A 22,532-nucleotide genomic window follows, 5' to 3' on the forward strand; every position below is an offset into this window, starting at 1 on the left:
ATATTCCCTCGGTATTTCCGTTTGTATTTATCGGTTTTCTGGTAGTGTTTTAAGAGCGATTAAATAACTTTACCATGCTATATAAATATGTAAAGTCCTTTTTGCCCTAGTCCAATTAGTAAATAACTTTTTACCATTAGAAAAAGACTATTCTACCCCTCATGCAAGGCTTAATAATTTTGGAGTGAAAAGCGAAATGGTCACTTTATTATTGTAATCTACAGTAAATTTACTCATAGGCCACAATGCCTACACGGGGTCCTTATAGTTTTCTTTTAATTCATTGCTTCCCGACTATAAACTATTGGGTTGGTGTTGAAATTACCTTTTTAAATTCATTTAATATACATTCAAAATTATATTAATTTAGGTCAGTTCATAAACTTAATTGTGTTTATGTTTTATTATGTTTCAAATTTAATTAAAAATAATAATCCAATGTATAATACTTAAACGTAGAAACTAATCCATTAAAAAAAACTATTGAAGGCAACGAAATTGCATGAGAGGGAGACAAATTTCTAGCATAAGACTAAGTACAAATATGTGTGAGGTTGACTGAATAACCTCCGTTAATTATATAAAACTAGCTACATGACTCATACTTTGCTACGGGTCAAATAAAATTTTTTTGAGAAAAAAATAATGTTTAGTTGACGCAAACATATTTTAAAAAAAGAAAAAAATCAATGTCAAATGATGTCGATTGATGAAAACCAAAAAGAAAAAAAAAAAGATGTCAACTTGTGTTAAACCATTAAGCTTGTGATCTGAGTCAGTTGACCAGAATCAACAAATGTAGAAAACGTTGAAGCTCAGTTTTCAACTAATCAAATGTTGAAGGATGAAATTGAAAAGAAAAAAACCAAATATAAAAAAGATTAAAAAAAAAGCAATTGCAAGCCAAAAAAGGCCTAAGGCCACCCGAGTTAGCCATCATACCCACGAGTAAGGTTATTAGATCAGGATAACCCAATATAAGAAAACAAAAAAAAATCACAAATCCTGAATTTTTTTAAAAAAAACTATGTTAAATTATGAGATGGAGAAAAAATAAGTGAAAAAAATTGATGTCAACCCTTGTTAGCCTATAAAACTCATGTCCGAGGCCATTTGATCGGAAACACTAAGTATGGAAAAACCACGAAGGCTCAACAAATCAAGTGTTAAATGATAATTTTTTTTAAAAAAAAATCAATCACATAAAAAGATAAAAAACATGAATAATAAAAAACCAAAAAAAGGGCAAGCCCACATAGGTTAACCTAACAAACTCATGGTCAAGTCATGAGATTGAGATAATTTTATAAAAAGGAGAATGAAGAAAATCATAAAGACTATTTTTGAAAAAAAATCAGAGTCGAGTAATGAGTTAGAAAAATAAAATAAGTAAAAAAACAACATCAACTTGTGATCTGGGCCATTTGATTGAAAGCACTAAACCTAAAAAAAACCATGAAGCTCAAATTTCAACAAATCAAATGTTAAAAAGAAGAAATTTTTTTAAAAAATCAATCACAAAAAAAAAGGAATCAAAAGAAAAAAATAGCAATTAAAAGAATGATGATCAAAATTGAACAAAAAAAAACAAATTAAAGGATGGATAATTTTGGATTAAAGGGATAACTTGAAAAGAAAAGTCAATTTCACAAAAGAATTAAAGAACAAACCACTAAGAGAATGAGGAACAAATTTTAAAAAAAAACTAACAAATTAAAAATTTTAGCTTAAAGGATGCAATTAAAAAAAATAAAGTACATACAAAAAGTTCAAGGATAAAAATTAAATAATAATAATAATAATAATAATAATAATAATAATAATAAAGACCGATACTCAAATATTCTCAACCAAGGGGACTGCCTTGAAAATTTTAAATGCAAAGCATAAGCTTCGAGGGAGGGTAGAGAAAAAGAAAACGCCTCCGACAACAATTCATACAACACAACTTAACACATGTCGTTTGTGAAGGAAGATGATATTATGGGTGTTAGGTTTCCTAAAACACATACATGCAATAGAAAAGGTAAATTTAAATTTTTTTCTAGAGTCTTAAGGATCATGTTAAACAGATTTAGAGTTATTTAGAGTTTATGTGAAGATTACTTAAAGATTTGAACTTCTTTTCAGTTTTGAATGTATGCTTCAAGGCTAGTTGTCGCAAACTATAACTTGTATAATTGTTAGGTCTTTAATGGTAATTCACACGAACTACTAATGAGAAATCTCCTAAACTTTTTTAGAAGAGAGAGATTGTTATACTTTAGAGTGCTAGCTCTTTTCTTTTGTGTTTAGGCGTTTCTGTATTGTATTCTTCTCACCTTAAAACTCTATTAATAAGAAATATGAGACATAACTTTCTATTTATACCGAAACCTAAAAACTCTATATATGGTAAAATATCATTTTGCCCCTTAAATAATATTGTATATATTATTTTAGGCTAATTCTATAAATTTATTCAATCAAGTCTCTACTTGATTTTTCTAGGTCTAGATTTGTAATTCCCTAAATAAATTACATTGTAGTCCTTAATTTCAACTTATTTATAATTAAGTCACACTTGATTAATTATTCCATTTTTATTTATGACCAATGGTTCTTATATATGTGACTCATTAAGTTCTATAATAAGTTAGATCAAATATAAATTATAGTCCTAAATAAAATAGGATTAAATAAATTAAACAAATTAATTTATTATCAATTCAACAATTGATTGATTATATTTGAAGATCAAATACAATGTTTAGTAACTTGTCATGATCCCTAAATATTTGGAAAGTTATAGGTGAGTTGACTTAACATTTCAGTGACTAATTTCTCCATGTAATTATTATTTCTTCATCAACAATGTTTTAATTTAGATATTATAGTATGGAGTGTGCTATTATGTCAAATTATATTTGTTTTTAATACCATAGTCATTGATTCTTTGAATAAGACTTGAAACTTCGTACAAATCTCATTTTAACTTACATAAGGATTTACAATAAATACTATTTAAGAACAAATAGAATATTTTTCCTTATTCACAAAGGATGATGAATCCTTTATTGATTATTTAAATACTTTTATATAGTTTATGTTATACCTAATATCTGCTCACTTGTTACCTTTGATTAGGATAACATGTAGCATGATCAAAACATAACACTCCCTATATAAGATAACGTATTGATCTCAAGTCTAATGATCACTTTCACAACCGTTACGTGAGCCTTTCTATAGACATAAGTGATCTCTCCATATAAAATTATGATGCAAGTCAATTCAATGAACATGTCATCTAACAAGTACCCATATATTAGTTATAAGTATTTCTCGTACTTCAGCTTATGAGAGTAACTGCTTTCTTTCATAAATAAAAAAACATAATATGTATCAGTCTCAACAACTCTAATTAATATCCAATTTTAATAGAGCACTGACCAAGAATATTTCAAGAATAATACTTTGATGCAATAGGAATTATATAATTATAATAACTTTATAATTTCATTTGCAAAACATTTGTGTCTCAAGTACTTTATCTTTACTCTAGATTCATTGATTAAATATTTAATTCATTAATCAAATATTTGATAAATATTAAAGATAAATAAACCTTTATTACTAAATTAAATATATTTACATGAACAAAGTCAATGACGCATGTAACCAGTTGATTGATTACAAGACATGTATACTAACAGTGAGAAATCGACTAACACGAGGAAGAAAATTTTCCACCATTGGATAACTATTCATGCACCTCCAAAGCTTCGTGACTCCTTCCACGCGCTTCCATGTGCAGGGCTTGCGCTTGACAGGTTTGAAATTTTAATATTTTTTAATTATTATAGAAGAAAAATTTACCTTCTACCCATTTGATTACAAAGAAACCACCCATATGAAAATCTAAAATTACCCCTAAAAGAATCTTAAATTAATTTTGGCATCAAGGGGAATTTAAAAAATTTACTACGCTAAAAATTATGAAATTTCAAAAAATCTCTTAGAAGCCAATTATCTGATTTTTTTTTAATATTCTAAAAAAAGGGAACAGGTTTTTGTACCCCAATCAAAATGAAAATGACAAATGAATTACATAAAAAAGACCATGTTAATCTTGAGCTTGGTCTTATTGGATGATTTGATGAAGGGTAAAAGAGTTAATCCACTGTTACTATCCACAATAGACTCTATCTAGTGCTGCAATGAATTTCCCATGTCCTATATATTTTTGGTAAATGGATTTTCATACAATAGGCAAATTTTATCTGGTATTGTTTGTATTAAAAATAAAGTTTAAAATATCTTCATGAATAAAACTAATCAAACCATCCATATTATATATCAGACTTATTATGTGTTGGGTGTGGAGATAACTTTTACGAAAATGGTTTGAAAAAATAAAATTTAAAAAAATTATAAGTTCTAGTATTTTTTTTAACCAATGTCGCAAGAGAGAGCTTTCAATTAGATCAATATAAAATTACAGTATGTATTAATTAACAAAGTACTTAAAATATGTTGTTAGGATAAAACGCACCTTAAGACTAGTTAATGAATGTTTAATAATGTGGTAGGTGATATTTTTTAATTAAAAATTAATTAAAATTATTTTTTTCATAATTATTTTACGTTTTACCTCAGCACACAAAATTATATTAAAATGTCTAAATATATCAATTTAATATTTTTTGAACCAAAGGCAATTTTAAATAAGGATTAAACCACGTTACCATGCATATCCTCGCTAATCATACCAGTCTCCGGATTTCATAGTCTAAAGTTTGACTAGTATGCCTCCTCTTTTAAGGTGCATCCAACGTGGAGCGGTGACCCAAAAATTCCCGGGTTGTCAAAAAGCTCAAGCTTTTGGTGGTAGATAGAAGAAAAGGCCCATGAATCTGAGGATGTTGCCCTCAAAAGTAACGAGAGCATGATAATTTCCTTTTTTTTTTTTATTATTATTATTTTTTTTGGAGGGTGGAAAGCATGATGATTTCGTTCACACTTAACACTGTATCCTGCTTGAATTCCATGTCCATCTTCCTGCAATCACGTGAATTAAATCTATTTTTGACCATTTGAAAGTCGTGCCGAATTGCCTGCCATACAATTAGTTTTTATTAAAATAATTAGAGCTTGTTTAGTGCCGGTGGGAAAGATGTTCTTTATTAAAAATTTAATATATAGATTATTTTTTTTAGTGTTTTTATATTTTTTTTAATGTATTAATATTAAAAATAAAAATTATAAAATAAAAAATATTTTTTTAACATATTTTTTTTAAAAAATAATTACTATCCAAATATTAAATAATATACACTTATACAAGCAGTAAGTTAGTTGAGGCGGCGCTATTCTCTTGCAACTTTTAGCACGAACATATACCAAATCCTTCAATAAAAAGATGTCACGAATATATATACAATCAACTTGAAAATACGAAAAGATTCTTCAAGAATTGGGACACTTACCTTTTAGGTCCATTATTATTATTATTATAGAAGAGGTAATGGATAAATTTCATATCCAGATAACTTGATAATTAAGAATATACCGAAACGAAACTTCTTATTGATAGCACAAGAGACGAGACGAGACGAGACGAGACGTGAATTCAGAGTTTACAAGGGTGGGTTCGCTTAAGAAATTGGCCTGTGTTTTTCCTGTGACTGCCTAGCATATTCACGTCACAGACCCACATGACATGTCTCTTTCTGGTCCAACGTTCGTGCCCAAGTGACCCCAGGCCTCTTCGGCAAACAGTGAAAAGGACAAATATGCAAAATATCATCTGATGCCACGGTGGAAGCATTATCAAGGAGCCATTAAAACAAGTTCCTCGACGGCAAGGCATTCAAAAAAAAAAAGAAAAAAAAACCCATATAAATGGCCATTGGCCGAAGCATGTCTTGGTGGCTTTGCCTAACCCGCAAGACACGTATAGGGCCAAGTGTCTATATGCTTTTGTTACATCCTGAAATGATGTTTCGCACAATATCTTTTCTGCTCACGCAACTTAGGGATTTTTGCTCTCACAAAACCAGCCAAAAACTAGTACTTTGGTTAATTTGTGGCCTGCGGGTTAGGTCAAGTTTTTTTATAATGTAAAAAAAGATATTCAGTTGATATAATTTAATTTGACTAACTCGGTTGATAATATTAATTTTATCAAAATAATATTGTTTTAATCAATTTTTTTTATTTAAAAAAACTCAAAATAACATCTTCTCATAAGATTTTTTTCACCATGTCAGCCTTGATTCATCAAAATGACGGAAGAATGATTTTTTTCATTGATGTGCAATGAGGAGTATACTTTTTTTTTACCCTCTATTTTGGTGCTGACATCCGAATTTGAAGAAAAAAAAATTACTATTCCGAGAAGAATTTATGGGTAAAGGAGTGAATGCCAGGAAGAATTTGCGGACCCAAAATAGAAGTCCACCAAGTTCAAGATCACCCGATATACATGGAAGCCCAAGGATGTTGCAGGAACCCAACCCAGCCCAACCAGACTCTCATAGGCTCAGCCCAAAAGCTACACCGATCCAGTAATTGGTCAGCTTGCAGGGATCCAAGCTTTCAAAACCCCAACCACTCATTTTCTTCTCCTGAAAACCAAAACCCCAAATTAGGGTTTCTCTTCCTTTCCTCCCTCTCACACACAAAGAAAAATAAAAAGAAATCTCTGTAAACTGATTCTGAAAGGGAATCCACCATGGTTTGCCTCCGATGAACTTATCTCTTCATTGATTGATTAAGAAGGATTTAGTTTGATTGATTGATTTATTTTGTGCAGCCGCAAGGAGATTACATAGAGCTGCACAGGAAGAGGCATGGATACCGCCTCGACCACTTCGAGCGCAAGCGCAAGAAGGAGGCGCGTGAAGTCCACAAACACTCTGAGAGAGCCCAGAAGGTATTCTTTGTTCTTGCACTTTTTTTCTTTCTTGAATTTACTTTTTTTTTTTAATGCGAGTGTTGTTGCTGTTTTGTGGCTGGATGGGAACAGGCATTGGGTATTAAAGGAAAGATGATTGCGAAGAAAAATTATGCTGAGAAGGCTCTCATGAAGAAAACGTTAGTCTTTTCTTTCATTTTTGCTCCATCTTCTATATTATGTGCAGACCAATCTGAATTGTTGGTAGTTAAGTTTGATCATACAAGACTACTATGTTTGTGCTCTGCCAGCTTATTGGTGTGTGCTTTTTTTATTGTTGAAATTATTACCAGTTCTTGTTCTTACTGCAAGCTGGGATAGCAGTGCAAATCAAATTTAAAGTTTTCAGTAGTTTTTCATTTCTCATTGTGATGCTTGTTGAGCAGTTTTTTTTTCCTTCTTAATGTTGATCTAAAGGTGAAAAGTAAAGCACCCCAAGCTAACCACGTGGGTATTTATCAGCTTTGCTGTATTTCCCTTTCAGCAGGGGGATTTTATTTTATAGCTGTGTCCTTTTAGAGTTTTTGGCAAAGCTTTTGTGTTTACCTTTGAGCGTGCATCTCTCGCTTTATCCTCTATTTTTCTGTTTCAAAATTTGTTGAAGTTTTGGTTGGAATACATGCAAAAGAAATGAATTGGTGTAGTTATATTTGCTTGTCAAATTGGTTTTTTCCATATATAGCTTGTGGTTATGTAGTTATGCAGCATTGTGATGTCAACATTGTCTAGGTACTTTTTACACATTCTCTTCTTTATGAAGCAAGCAGCTATTAACAGTTTTGCGTGTGGATAATTTTGTTTTATGTCAACAGATTGGCTATGCATGAGGAGTCAACATCTAGGCGCAAGGTGGATGATGACGTTCAAGATGGAGCTGTTCCTGCCTATCTTTTGGATCGTGAAAACACTACACGAGCAAAGGTAAAGTTCTTGATGCTTTTTGGCTGATATGACCATAAATCATCTCTCTTGTTCCTACATGTTCTGAGATAAAATATGTGACTTGGTGCTTTTAAGTAGATTCTTAGTAACAGTATAAAGCAAAAGAGGAAAGAGAAGGCTGGAAAATGGGAGGTCCCTCTACCTAAGGTAAGATGGAGTTTGATTTTTTCCTTAGCACCTCCATAATGTGCTTCTCTGACTTATTCTATATCATGAGTTATTGTTCACGTATGCTGTTGCTCGTTACTTTGAATTATTATTAGTATCTCACTGGAAGGCCTTTTCTTTCTTTAGGTGAGGCCTGTTGCAGAGGATGAAATGTTTAAAGTTATTCGATCTGGCAAACGGAAGAGTAAGCTTTTCATCAAGTTTTTTCCTTTCTCCATTAAGCTCTTCTTATTAGAAATTTGCAATTGCACCTGGATGTGGATAACATTCAATTCAACTTATGGTCAGTTAGGAATGTGGGTTAACAAACTATTGGCTTGTAGATACACATAATTTGATACCTGAATTTGTATTATATGCAATGAAGGCTGCGGTTAGTTAGGGAAGTGGGATAATAAACTATCAGTTCACAGATTAGAAATAATTAAGTAAAAGAAATCCTGCCTTTTGTCCCAAACACTTTGTAAACATGTCTTTTTCCCATCCATGAGGCTTGTGTTCGTGTGCTTATGGTACAAAGATAATGTTTTCACATACATTTGAGATTAGTTTTTTGTATTATGTGAAAACATCCTAGGGATGATAACCTAGAACCACCCTAATGCTGCTGGCTTTCTTTTGCAGCCAAGCAGTGGAAGAGAATGGTCACGAAGGCCACATTTGTGGGACCAGGTTTTACAAGGAAACCTCCCAAGTATGAGCGTTTTATTCGTCCTACTGGGTTGCGGTTTACTAAGGCTCATGTTACACACCCTGAACTCAAGTGCACCTTCAACCTTGAGATCATTGGAGTAAAGAAAAACCCTAATGGTCCTACGTACACATCTCTTGGTGTTATCACTAAGGGCACTATCATTGAGGTAAAACACACACAAACATATCAAATGTCATTTTATTTCAATGAGCCCATGATATAGTCATATTCCTTGTTTGGGGAGTGTGAACTTATTTTTCATCATTCTAAATTTCAGGTGAATGTTAGTGAATTAGGTCTTGTCACACCAGCTGGTAAAGTTGTATGGGGTGAGTCTGGCCTGTCAAACCTGGTTTCACGGCAGATATTGTTTAAATTGTAATCACATCTTTCAACTACTTTTGCTAATTTGGCATTTCTATGGTGTTGATGCAGGGAAGTATGCTCAAGTAACAAATAACCCAGAGAATGATGGTTGTATAAATGCAGTTCTACTTGTTTAGGAGATCAATAAAATAGAAAGATATGGTTCAATGTTGGAGTCTTGGGAGTCTTCGAAGGAAGCTTCTAACTGTTATGTTTTGCTGACATCCAGATGCTGTGCTTCGTATTTAATGTAGCTGATCCCTCATTGCCCTTTGGGATATTATCGAGTTGAAGTGTTGTTTGTAATATGGAATATATATCCCTTGCGGAATTTCAATTTTGTATCAGATTACTGATTATTGCCAGGCTGCTGCTGGGTGGTTTAGTATATTTTGATTGCTTTTAACAGGGCCAAGATTTCGTCTCTCTCTGGAAAAATAACGGGAAAGACGTCAGTCATCTCTACAGAAAAGAGGCAAGCATTCTGCTCTTGCGTGATGCATTTGTTGCTCCTAAAACAGGGCCACAGGTGGTATCACACTGGTTGGGAAACGAGCAATTGAAAGTTTGAACCCTTGCTGCTTGAATGAACATTGTGCCTTCACAGAACTTGCAAAAATACCGAAGTGAGAGGATTTCTGATAATGTTTTCTGTATATAGGATCCATCCCGGTGGAAACAATCTTTCCCTTGAGTTGTGTTCGATACAAATCATTTCCATTGCCCTTTAGTCGTATTTTTGTTCAACAACACTTCAGCAGTTTACAGCAAAGGATCGAGCAGAATCCCTAAGCTACAGAATGCGAGGATACAAGCTTCGTAGCACTTCCTAAAAATGGAAATCGCCGCATTCGAGTAGAAAGTGCAAGAAAACACAAAACATAGTCATATAGGAAGCCTCTTAAAACGGCAGACACTACATTACAACATACAAGTGCAAGGATCAGACAAAAGCTGGCTTTTAATCAGCGTTTACAAATCAGTGCTTACCATGGAACAAATTGTCAATGTTACAGCGTTTTCACATGTAGTGGGATCCTCAAATGTCCCAAACCATTTATTGACCAGATCATGAATACATGAGCTATTGAATCGCTTGGATTGGTGCCGCTGAAATTTGGGGTTCAATCACCTGGAGAAGGCCTGTTGCAAGCCTTCTTGTCAAATCCTCTGCTGACACCTTCACTACATCCCTCCTCATGCCAATATCAGCAGCATACCTGCTAGCGCAATAAACCCCAACAGCTGTTGCTGCCATCCCATAAATATTGGTGGTCACAAGACGCAATGGTGTAGATAAAACAGCTGCAAGAGGCCCCCCTATGATGGATGCTGCTTGGCCACTCTGTCCCATTGTTCCTTGATCCACAATAAGCAGGCTAGTTTTGCAATAAATAGCAAAATCTTCACAGTTGTTCTTGAATACATTATAACAACCAAATCCGTTTTCAAGAAGGTATTTCGCTCGATGGACCACAATGTCATTTGAGTCTGAGACAGCAAGAGTACAAGTTCCACCTCGCACTTTTGCAAGAAAGAGAGCAGGGCTGACAGTATACTCAAACCGATACAAGATGCCACCACCAAGGAAGCAGTTCAGGCATGAGAGGATGACGCCGTGACCATCTTGCTGCATAGTGCAGTTGGGACAAGGCACAGTGGAGCGGGCTGGTCCTGAGCTCAACAAGAGGACATCCAGCACAGTCCCTGTTCCTACTTCTTGGCCGCGCCTGGTAAAATGAACTACTTTATCATCCCCAATGTAGATTCCTAAACGAGAAGAAGAAAAATAATTAGAAAAACCCTATTGATAGCATGGTATCATTTTAAGAGTATTAAGGCTCATTATCAGGGGAATCAAATTGCATTTACAGAACAAGAAAAAAGAAGTATGAAGTGGTGGATGAAAAAAGGCACATGTAAACAATTTTAGAAACTCAACATTAGCTAGAATTGAGCTCTACTTCTCTGCCTACTAGCAAAACATCTCTCAAAAGAAGACATTTCTAGATTTTTACATATGAATATAACATTCAAAAGAACAAATTCTACACCATCGCATTTACTGAGTTCCTATGCAAACCATCCATGCAACCGTTCATGATCTCAACCCAACCAACTCAGAAATCAGTCACCACAAAGTTACTCTGCCTGTATCATGCACAAGTTGAGTAGGATGTAAAAACTTAAAAGAAAACAAGAGCAGCGCACCAACTGATGATGTGACCACAAGAAAAGATTATATAGCAATCAGAAATGATGGCAACTAGCAATTGCAGATAAATACTACTCTGCAGTCCACTATTTTATTTTGCTTTTGGTCATGCAATGCAGTCGTCGCACACTACAAAATTCTATATCAATATTAGTTAAGCAATAATGTGATGGCCTGCAATCATGCTCCCAAAGCTACTTTTGCATGTCATAGCTTTTACACCACTTTGGTGCATTCTGGATAAGAACAAAGAAGAATGTCCAATAAAAACACTATAGTAATTCATCTTAAACATTACCAATTCCAATCATGCTTGAAACCCATTTCCCCATCAATCGTTTTGGTTCTTTAGATACATATATAAACAATTACCAAGCAGCATATATGCTGGTGGTATAAAAATCCCATGAGAACTATACATTGTTTATTTCGCGGCTAAATTTAAAAATGGTTACTGATTATTGGCTGCTAGTTTTGTCACCGACGCATGAAAAAGAAACAGCCTTTTGCAATTCATTACAGGATCACCACCGAAACAAGAGAGAAAAGAATGACGAGAGCAAAAAGAAAGCAAACCCAATCGCAACACAGCAAACCCCCTACCCCCCTCTATTAAAAAAACCTTCATAGCTAAAGAAACAAGAAGATGGAGAGGGAGTACCGTGATGGGCGTAGATATAAGCAGTCCTCCATGAATATATATGATCTCCTGGTTTCAGGCTTTCCTTACTAATCCTGTATTAGTTTTTTTTTCCAAAACCCAGTATTTGTAGATCAGAAATTTAGTAATATAACAAAGGAAAAAACGAAAAATAAAAAAGGATCAAACAAACCAAACCTGTTAGAAAGCAGCCCCATGTCTCTCTCTATCTCTCTTCCTTCTCTGCAATTTTTTTTTTCCTTTCCAAAAGCGTAAAACAAATTGCAAAAACAGAACAATGGTTCTTTCCTACTGATGACGATTTTGCTCTCTAAAATCTTCCCTGTTAAGCAAAGAGGTGTGTACGTGGCATTATCTTAACACCTGTCACCATTGCAGGCCGTATGCTGGGCCGCGCTAATAATTCCATTACGGATCACAAAATTACAATTATATATATATAAAAACTAAACCAGGTATTTTCACTCAACTCATTGTTCACTATTTATAGCGTGACTATGTTTTTATCCTTCCCAGAAGAACCAATGACCTTAGTGTTGTCATTAAAAAATTAACTATAGATATGAGAGTCTTTTCAATTTGTTTTATCATAATAAAATAATTTAATAACTCTTCGAATAAGAATCTTTAAAAAGATCTTAAAAGGACTACTTTTTTTCTTTTTATATTTTAAAATACAATAAAATGAGTAGTTTATTCTTAGAATTAAAAAAAATGTGCTGAATTAATTACTACTAAAATAAAAAAAGTTGTTGTTGGTTTATGTGTTATAAGTGTCAGCATGTTGGAGAAGCTCGTGCATTTTAAATAGCATGGGACACTTCTTGATGGAAAAAATAGCATTTAACCGTGTCTTTGAAAGTATTGACACATTTTTTTCCAGTTGATCGGTGCAAGTCGGCGGTGGTGGAGTGGTTTGTTACTGGTGGATTTTTTTTATTTTTTCACTCATTCCCTAAAAGTTACAGGTTGGCCTTATTTGTTTTTAATATTTCAATTTTAATCCTTATTCTTTTGATTTTTAATTTTTTTTTATCCTTTTATAAAAGTTCTATTTACTTTTAATTTCATCCTTCAATCCTAATTTGTAACCTGTTCTTTTTTTATTTGTCCTTTATTCTTTTAATTTTTTATTTTTTGGGCATTTTGTATAAATTTTACTAGTTTTCAATTTTATCCTCCAATCTAAATTTATAGTATATTATTTTTTTCAATATGGTCTTTGTTCTTTTAATTTTTTTTTTGTTGAAGATATTTTTATTTTTAGTTTAACCATTTAATAAAAAAAAATATAGTTTCCCTTTAATTTATTTTTTATTTCAATTTTCATCCTCATAATTTTAATTCCTATCTTTTTTTCATCCTTTTATGTAATTGATTTTTTTTTTCAAATTTCATCATTTAACATTTAATTTGTTAGGTATTGAGCTTTATGGATTTTCTATATATAGTACTTTTGGTCTAATGACCTGAGTCACGAGTTTGAAAAGTTAGCGAGGGTTGATATCTTTTTTAATCTTATTTTTTAAAAAAATTCATCGTTCGACATTAGTTTTTTTATTTGGCTTTGTGGCTTTCTTTGATTCCTTTTCTATAAAGTTATCCCAAACTCATGACCTGCGACGTGGGTTTGGTGGGTTGACCTGGGCTAGCTCGTTTTTTACTGTCCAATTTACATGTCTATCATACTAATTCAGGTTGACTTACGCTAGGTTTTTTTGTCTTTTTTATCTAATTTTTTCGTTCCATATTTAATTGTTTGAAAATTAAACATCATTGTTTTTTTGCACTTGGAAAAAAGTTTTTTTTCCTAGGTTACCGTGGTCTTTTTTTATTATTATTTTTTATCTATTTACTATAGTGTCTATTTTTTTTACCATTTGATTAAAATAAAACCTGCGTATTTGACGTGTCAAAGTTATAACTTGAGTTATTAATTTGTTTTCTTAAAAATATGCTTATGACATTTAAATATCATTTTTTACGGAAAAATAGGTCGGACTTACAATATAACGCGAGCCCTTATCTAGTAAAAACAAAATCTTCTAGGTATTTTATTGTGAAGCCATGAACCGTGGAGCTCCTAATAAATCCTTATTGATTTTTTTAAAAAAAAAAATTGGTCATCAAACCTTTTTTTATTGATTGTATCATTTTGTGTAAACCCCAAGTTTAAAATTTTAAACCACTACTAGATGGGATAATCCTCAACAAAAAAAATAAAAAAGATAAAAGAAAATTTTATGATTGGTGGTGAAAACTCTTGATAAATTGGTGTTTAAATCTCGTGATAAATTATGTAAATTTAACTAGAAAGAAAACAATGAATCTAAAGGAAAATACTTTTTTGTGACCGGAGGTGGAAGTCTTTACAAAAGAAATTTGAAGTAGAATCTTGGATAAAATAAAGAATAAAATTGTGCATAGAGAATATTAACGGTCAGAGCAAACCTCCCATACAGTAGAGTGATTTATAAAAAAAAAATAAAATTATTTGAATTTTTTTATGATAAAGGGTGAAATGTCCTAAAAGTGTAGTATTATTAATCCTGGATTAAATGAAATAAAACTATATACAAAATTTGTTGAGATCAAGAGATTTATGAAAACTACTCTTGTAAAAACTAAATGAGTGGTAATTTTATAAACATGGAATTAAATAGAAGAGGCTGAAGATTTAGAAAGCCAATTTGCCTTAAAAAACTCATCTTCTCTTTCATTTTTCTTCATTTCTCAAAGATTGAAGCTAAGGAGAATTGTCTTAGGTGGATTTTTATCAAAGAAAAAACTAAATTAGAAAACCTAGAGAGAGGGGGGGGGCTGGAGCATGGAAACAAGAGCGAGGAAGACTAATTTTAGAAGAAATGGTAGATTTGTGAAAGAACATACCTTTAACTCATTGAATTGAGTTTAATTGTTGTTGGGTAAGATGATTTTTATGACTTTATTGCCTTTAATGGAGTTTTTATTGAAAGGGAAAGAAAACCTCAAATTTAGATTTATTAGGGTTTATGCTTGATTTTTTAAAATGATAATTTGAATGATAATTTGTTAATTTATGATGTAATGAAATGTTTATTAAGCAAATTGAAGGGATTTTGGTCAATTATGGGGTTTTAATATGAATGGGCCAAGTTGTTAGTTTAGATAATTAGGAGAATTTCAAAAATTGCCTTTGATTTAGGTTGTTTTGGGTTTGTTTGTGTTATTGTGATGAATTATGTGTTTAATTGTGATTATAATAGTGATAGAATTGATTTTTTGAATGTTTGAATTAACTTTTTTTTTAAATAATAATTTAATTCTTTAGTTGCATGATATTTGAAGTGGTGGGTTTAATCAAAGTTTTTATAAAAACAGAAATTATTTATTATTAATGACAGCAGTTAGCTTTTAAGATAAAATGAATGTATATATTTAAAATAAAAAAAGATAATCGGTGTAAAACAATTTGGAGGTGCATTTATGTTTTATTTTTGTTATGAATATTAGCTTCTCACTTTAATATTTAATTAACATTAACAATTCTTTTTTATTTATCAATTTATATATTTCTTAATTTATTTTATAAAAAAAATAAATTTTATATTTTTGTTTCTCAATTAAAAAAATTACGTTAAGAATTGAGTTTTATAATCTGTTTCAATTTGATTTCTATAAGATAAATGCACATGGGTTTGTACTTAATTTTTCAAGCATCTTGTTTTTTTTATATAATTAAATAAAAATATATATTTTTTAAAAAAACAATGTTATCGAACCCAATGGAGTATATAAAACTTTTTAAGAGCTAAATTATATTTTTACCAGTAATTCAGGTTAATTTTAAACCTTTCTAGAGTTACTTAGTGTATTGTAATTATCTAATTAACAAAACATTATAAGAGGCGGTGCTTTCACTGTACAGTGGACACCACCTCATAAAATACTATTTATTTTAGTATTGTTTTTTTATTTTTTAATATATTTTTTAAAATTTAAATTTTATCCTTTCATATTTGTTTTTTCTAATTGAACTTCATTATTTGTTTCAGTTTGCTTTATATGAGGTTATCTGAGCTTTACGATTCTAGTTATGAATTTAACAGGTTAACTTGATTTACTCTATTTTTTCTGTGTTATTTGACTTTTCTCTTAATTTCTCATTCAATATTTTATTGATTAAGAATTAGACTTTCTGATTTACTTTGCTTTGCTTTCTATGAGATTAACTTGGTTTATAACCCAAGACACGAGTTTGACAGTTTAACCTGGATTGAATCGGGTCAATTTTTAGTCCTCTTTTTAAATTATTTTTTTTTAAATTACCATGAGCATCTAATAGTTTACTTTAGTTTACATTTTGCCTTCATTGTTTCATAACTTACATAAAACACCTTCAACCTTTTTTTGATAAAAAAAAATCCTCTACTTTGTATGTTATTAAATAACATAAAAAAAAGATGATAAAAAAGTTCTAATTATTTATGGTTCTTCATTATTTTTTATTTAAAGATTAAAGAACTTTTTGTGTAAAAAACCTCCTATTATTTACAAGTTTGCCACTAGTTATCGTTGGAGTTTTTTTTTTATTTAAAAAGTAAATGTTGATTCCCAAACTTATATATAACTAGACATGGTCAAAACACACAATTTCTTCTTATCAAAACTTACAAAATTCTTCATATCAAAACATATATTTGAGCTTATCAAAACACACAAATATTCTAGTAAAAAAATACCCTTTCTTCTCATCAAAACAACACCCCTTCTTCTCATCAAAACCTACAAATTTCTTCATATCAAAACACATAAATATTCTCATCAAAATAGCAACCCTTCTTCTCATCAAAACAACACCTTATTTTCTCATGAAAACCTGCACTCTTTCTACTCATCAAAACAACACTCATTCTTATCAAAACAACACATCTTCTTCTCATCAACCATTTATTCTTATCATAAAAAAATCTTTATAAATTCACAAATTTAAAACATGAATTCATTTACATCAAACACAATAATAGCATACAAAGTTGTAACAATTATGATTGATTCAAGTTAAAGACTTGAAAGTGTATGAAATATTGGAAAAAATAATTGTTAGGATTTTAGAGTCTAAAGCTACAAGAACAAGCTATTCTATAAATGTGATGATAAGTCATGCGACAACATATTCATTGACTGATACAAACTTATAAATGAAATTGAATTAACTATGAAAGGGTCTACATGTGTTAATGATATTAAACTTATACTAGATGAAATGAATATAATGAAAAATGAGTTACATCAAGTTTGTATCAATAATCATAATATGAATGCTAGGATTATAAGTATAGAGTTAATGATGATAATTAATTTAGTATATGCAATGCTGATGTTTGTAACTATTATAATGTACATGTTGAACAAATGATATTAATACATGAAATAAATTCATATATAAATATTGCTATAACATTAAGACAACATTATCACTAAGGCAATACTAATGTTAAAATCAAGACAACATTAACAATAATACATCAACAATGCAATATGTTTTAAAAGTTGCATATATCAAGGCAACACTAATTTTAATACATCCATTAACAAATATGCTTTAAAAGTTGTATACATCAAGGTAGTAGAAAACATCCTAATACTTATAGACCATATCATAAACACATATAACAATTTAAAGATCTTCATATTCTTTACTTAATATAGTTTATTTGTGTTGAATGCTAAGAGAATGTAAATTGAGTAGATGCTGTTTAAAAGAAAAATATTGATCGACTAAATATAGAATTTTTAAACCCATAGAATTAGCACAAATAATATATTAGAGAATTACATGTATGTCTGATAAGGATGAAGATGATTATATACTAGTAACCTTTCTACCAAGCCTACTAGCTTTGCCACCTCTGGATTCCCTTGCACACATCTAGTTCATCTCACAACAACTATTAATAACTTGAATCTCCTAACATCACCCTTTGATCATTTCATTTCTGTGGATACTCTACCACCATATCTATCAAGTTGGGTAGTACTTTCTCTTTGACATGTCCTGGAATTGTGGCTATATTGCTTATAATTATTAACCTTAACGTGGCAACCCTTTTTTTTTTGTCATTACCACATACCTCTTCTCTATCTTTTCTTTTTATATTCTTTTGTAGTCGACCTACACTCTTTTTTAGGTTTGAGTTAGCACAATTACATTTCCATCATCATGATCCTGAGGTAGCATAATTATATCTCCATCATCAAGATCCAATACAACCTATTGTAATGAATGAATCATATCAAAGTATGTCTTTTATAATATTTTCATAGTGTAATACGTATGACAAAAATCTTCAATTTCAATTCTCTTATGCTTCATGCAAGGTACCACATACCTATATGATATTTCATTTATCATCCATTCACCACAAGAAAAGTTCTTTTCATCTTAATCAATACACAACTTGTTTGACCATCAAATACTTGATATTCAACAATGCTAGTTGGAATCTTCCTTAAATTTCTATCATTCCCAATAGACTTATCTAATAACTTCCTTACAAATGGTGTAGTTTTCGTTTCCCATTCCGCAGATTGTGCAAATCTATCATGAAAACTTGAGCATTAGTTTCAGCATGATTTATCTACGACATTAAAATTGGTATAGCCCTGTATTTTCCAACCTAGTTATTGAAAGATTATGCCAAGTTATTGGTGATATTTTCCACCTTAATTGCATTGTCAAACATATGCCTAGCTTAAGTCTCACTAGGTATTTGTTTTTAACTAATTTGATGCTCCATTGTTTATAATTTTAATATCTTTCATATGGTTGTTGTATTCCAAATTTGTAAAAGTTTTTAAAGCACCCTAAAAGCTTATCTTTATTTCTAACCCATAATTTTTTTTTCTTTTTTAGATTGACATAGATATATAGGTTCGGGTAGACTCTATTAAAAAAGATAAAATTAATCTAAAAATCAAATTAATTACAAATAATTTTTTATTTTATAAAATAGATATGTACCTTTTGTTTGTTAGACATCATACAAAAAGGTCTTTGATGTATTTGATCTATAAAGTGCACATAAAAACCATCTTCACGTGTCATTATTTTCACATTCAACAACAACATAAGAAAAAAATTAATAGTCTATTATTATCATCCAAACCAACTATAGACAATAATATTCCTCCATAAGCTCTTATTTAGATGACATCCATCAATCCTAATGAAGGTCGATTAACAATTCCTTTCTTCGTCGCCTTCAAACATACATACCCTTTTTTGAAATTTTCTTGGTGAATACATTTTATAATTGTAGTTAGGGTTAAATTTTATAAACACATTAAACCTAAGATATAGTGTTTCAAAAGTTGGATATATCGAGGTAGTCTCTTATAAGACTCATTATGACTTCATTCTATAAACTCTTTAGCTTTAGTCTTAGTTTTCTATAGTTGTATTGAGTGTGACTTTATCCTAAACTTATCATCCAATATTGTATCAAATGTTTCATTGAATGTGTTTAGGTCTGCACTACTAATTAGAGGCAACTTCTTTGCTATCTAAGTAGAATTAGATGTTATTATGTTTTCATACCTACTACAATTATGCTGGTCCCACAAAGACATAACCATGAAAGTTTTACTACCTTAAAAACTAAAGAAACATATATCCTCCACACACAACCATCACCCATACATGTAACTTCAACCTTTTCCTTCTTATTGATGTATCTTTTCAGATGATATCTGTGTTTCAGTTTATATTTTTTATAAGTATCTCTAAAGTGATTGACATTAGTGAAAATCTTACATTTAACAAACTTAACTGATCCATTAACACCCACATTAAATGTCTTACACTTAAAGCTAGTTGTAAGATCAATAACCATTTTTATCTTTTATCACCGTCATTTTCTTCTTTACCACCTTCATCACTACTTCCAGAAGTTTCACTACCTTTAACATTAACATCATATTCATCACTACTTAGCTTCCATTTATTTTCCAAGTCTGTTACACCATTAAATATTTGACCAAAATAAGTATTTTTTTTTAAATTATGAATCCATTCATCTTTATTTGTATTCAAGAATTCAAACCTTTCCTTATATAAAGGAATATAACCCTCATCATCTTCGTTAAAATTCCTATCCTGGTAATCTTTCTACATTCAATACCACCATCTTCACTTTAAATATTATAATTTGAACTTTCCATACCAGCACCCAAACTAGAACTACCAACACCCATACTAGCACCCATATTAGAATAACCAACACTAGTACGAACACCACTATTATAACTATTAGCATCCACAATTATAATTGGATCCTCTCCAGCACCCAAACAAACACCATTATAATTTTCATCAACATTTAAACCTTTTCCTTCAATAATTAGAATAATTTTATTACCATCATTGCTTGAAAAATATTTTACTCCAACAGACCTTTTAGCAACATTTGGTTTGCATGTATAACACTTAGGCATTTTCATTTATAATGGAGTAACATTATGATCAATATCAATATGATTTCTTCCTTTCCTTCTACTTCATGCATATTCAAAATCTATATTGTTAAGGAATTATTAACTATCATCCCTTATACTACACCCATGTAAGTCTTTATCATAAACTTGTGTGCAAATTAACAATTTGTCTATGTAAGATATATACTCAAAGAAGTAGTTTATCATAATGTATAAAACAATTCCATGATGTACAATAATGCTGGGCATTTTATTTCCTGTAAAATTAAATACTAATTAAGCATTTTACAGTAAAAGAATACAAAATTAGGGTTATAGTCACCCTAATTTTTAATTTGGAGAATTTTTTAGGTTTTCAAGAAAAAAAATCTGAGTTGTTTCCCTACTTTCATAAACCTCTTTGAGTTTTTGAACATTGAATTGAACAAGAAACAACTTAAAGATTTACGGGTTCCATATTAACCTAAAGTTTATGCAATTTGTTTTTTTATGTTTAATCTTGCAAACCAAACAATATTCTATTAAAATAGCAATAATTAAACAACCACTAAACCTAACTTGATTATTAAAGTCTCAATTCGAGAAAACAAGTGAGATGACATATTGTTTTATTATCTCATTCTTGAGGACAACAATATATGAGAGAAATCCCACCACCTAATGATGTGAATCGATATAGAGATAATTGAATACAAATTCCTTAAACATTGATTTTGTAGAATTTTAGGTCAAATTGAGATGAGTTTTTTTTTCAAATTTTATAGAGATTTTGTTTAGTTTAGAAATCATATCAGAGAGAGAAAAGGTGGGATAAGGTTGTGTTTGTCTTTTGTTAAGTTTTTGGATATAATATATATGGGGTTAGTTTGGTTATTTAACGTGATTTGAAATTTTTTAATGAATAATGATGTTTTTTGTAATTTTAAAAACAATGGAGGTAAAGTGCAAAACAAAGTAAACTATAGAATGCTCAAGGTAAGTCTCTTGTTTCTTATTAGTTTTTCTTTCACTTCTAAAAAATCGACAATAATCATTAAACGCTTATCCAAAAAGTTTGCTTTCTTTTGAAAAAATTGATTTTTTTTTAAAAACTAGCATTTTAAAAAAGAAAAGGTAATAAAGACAAAAAAAGATTTTGAAAATAACATAGCTAATAAGTTGTTTGAAACAAATTCTCTATTATAATTGAATTCAATTGATAAACAAGTTGAATTCACATGTTTAGATGAGATAAAATTTAATTCATTATATTATCTTTATTACCTTTATCTTATTTCTTCAAAGGTTTCTTAAAAAAATAGGTAGATGAGTGTTTTGGGAAAGTTAGTTTTAACATTATATTTCTTCTTTTTGGAATTGTAAATCAGAGGGGTTAACATCTGATTTATTTTGATAGTATTTTTAAATATTAAATTCCATTTGAAATTTAATTTTTAACATTAAAAAATATTCCAAATATAATATTTTATTAAAATCTCTGAATTGAATTGAATTCAAAAGATTCCAAATATGCTGTAATTGTTGTGAAGAGCATTTTCTCAAAAAACCATTTTTCTTAACAATAATTGTTTTGAGAAAACGCTCTTCCCAATAGTGCTTTCTCTTAGAATATGTTTTTTTTTATTTTACAAAATAGAAAAAGAATTAAAAAGCATTTTTACAAAAATAGGAAACTTAAACATGTTTTTTTAATTATATAAAATAATAAACTGGTTTTTAAATAGATTTTGTATTTAATCAAAATGTTTTTAAAAATTATTTAAAATATAAATCAAATTCTTCTTAATAAAAATGACTGACAATTAAGAATCTCAATCTAGCTAAGTTGTTTCCCCTTGATTACTTTTTTAATTTTATAAAAGAATAAACAGATTTTTTTAATTCAAAAAACAAATATAGACTTTTTGATAGAGTTTGTATACGAATAAGAAAGACATGTATACATCCATATTTTAACATGTATTGTTTTTTATTCTTATCTTTAGTTTTTAGGTTAACTAAGGGGTATTTTGGAGTTGAAAATATGATTATTAAGGTTTTTAGATGTTTTTTTTTTTATAAAAAACAAGTTGAA

General features: G+C 30.2%; 2 protein-coding genes across 2 annotated transcripts; one reads left to right on the top strand and one right to left on the bottom strand.

Annotated features, from left to right (window-relative positions):
- The first annotated feature begins 6,569 nt into the window (after positions 1-6,569).
- Positions 6,570-9,513, top strand: LOC133689891 (uncharacterized). The gene is made up of 9 exons (XM_062109989.1): positions 6,570-6,718; positions 6,797-6,916; positions 7,010-7,077; positions 7,750-7,858; positions 7,958-8,026; positions 8,174-8,231; positions 8,672-8,907; positions 9,019-9,070; positions 9,177-9,513. The coding sequence occupies exons 1-9, from the start codon at positions 6,716-6,718 to the stop codon at positions 9,242-9,244; spliced, it is 783 nt and encodes a 260-aa protein (XP_061965973.1). The 5' UTR covers positions 6,570-6,715; the 3' UTR covers positions 9,245-9,513.
- A 457-nt stretch (positions 9,514-9,970) lies between these two features.
- On the bottom strand, positions 9,971-12,332 carry LOC133689893 (protein LEAD-SENSITIVE 1). The gene is made up of 3 exons (XM_062109990.1): positions 12,161-12,332; positions 11,984-12,057; positions 9,971-10,877 (listed from the first exon to the last, which is right to left on the bottom strand). The coding sequence occupies exons 1-3, from the start codon at positions 12,178-12,180 to the stop codon at positions 10,192-10,194; spliced, it is 780 nt and encodes a 259-aa protein (XP_061965974.1). The 5' UTR covers positions 12,181-12,332; the 3' UTR covers positions 9,971-10,191.
- Positions 12,333-22,532: the final 10,200 nt, after the last annotated feature.

This window comes from Populus nigra, chromosome 3, assembly GCF_951802175.1.
Source record: "Populus nigra chromosome 3, ddPopNigr1.1, whole genome shotgun sequence".
Taxonomy (NCBI): Eukaryota; Viridiplantae; Streptophyta; class Magnoliopsida; order Malpighiales; family Salicaceae; genus Populus; species Populus nigra.

Coding starts and splice junctions, on each gene's coding strand:
- LOC133689891 (XM_062109989.1), top strand. Junction 7,859..7,957: donor AAAACACTACACGAGCAAAG/GTAAAGTTCTTG, acceptor GCTTTTAAGTAG/ATTCTTAGTAACAGTATAAA. Junction 8,908..9,018: donor CTAAGGGCACTATCATTGAG/GTAAAACACACA, acceptor TCTAAATTTCAG/GTGAATGTTAGTGAATTAGG.
- LOC133689893 (XM_062109990.1), bottom strand. CDS start 12,180: ATGGGGCTGCTTTCTAACAG. Junction 12,058..12,160: donor ATGGGGCTGCTTTCTAACAG/GTTTGGTTTGTT, acceptor AAACTAATACAG/GATTAGTAAGGAAAGCCTGA. Junction 10,878..11,983: donor TTATATCTACGCCCATCACG/GTACTCCCTCTC, acceptor CTTCTCGTTTAG/GAATCTACATTGGGGATGAT.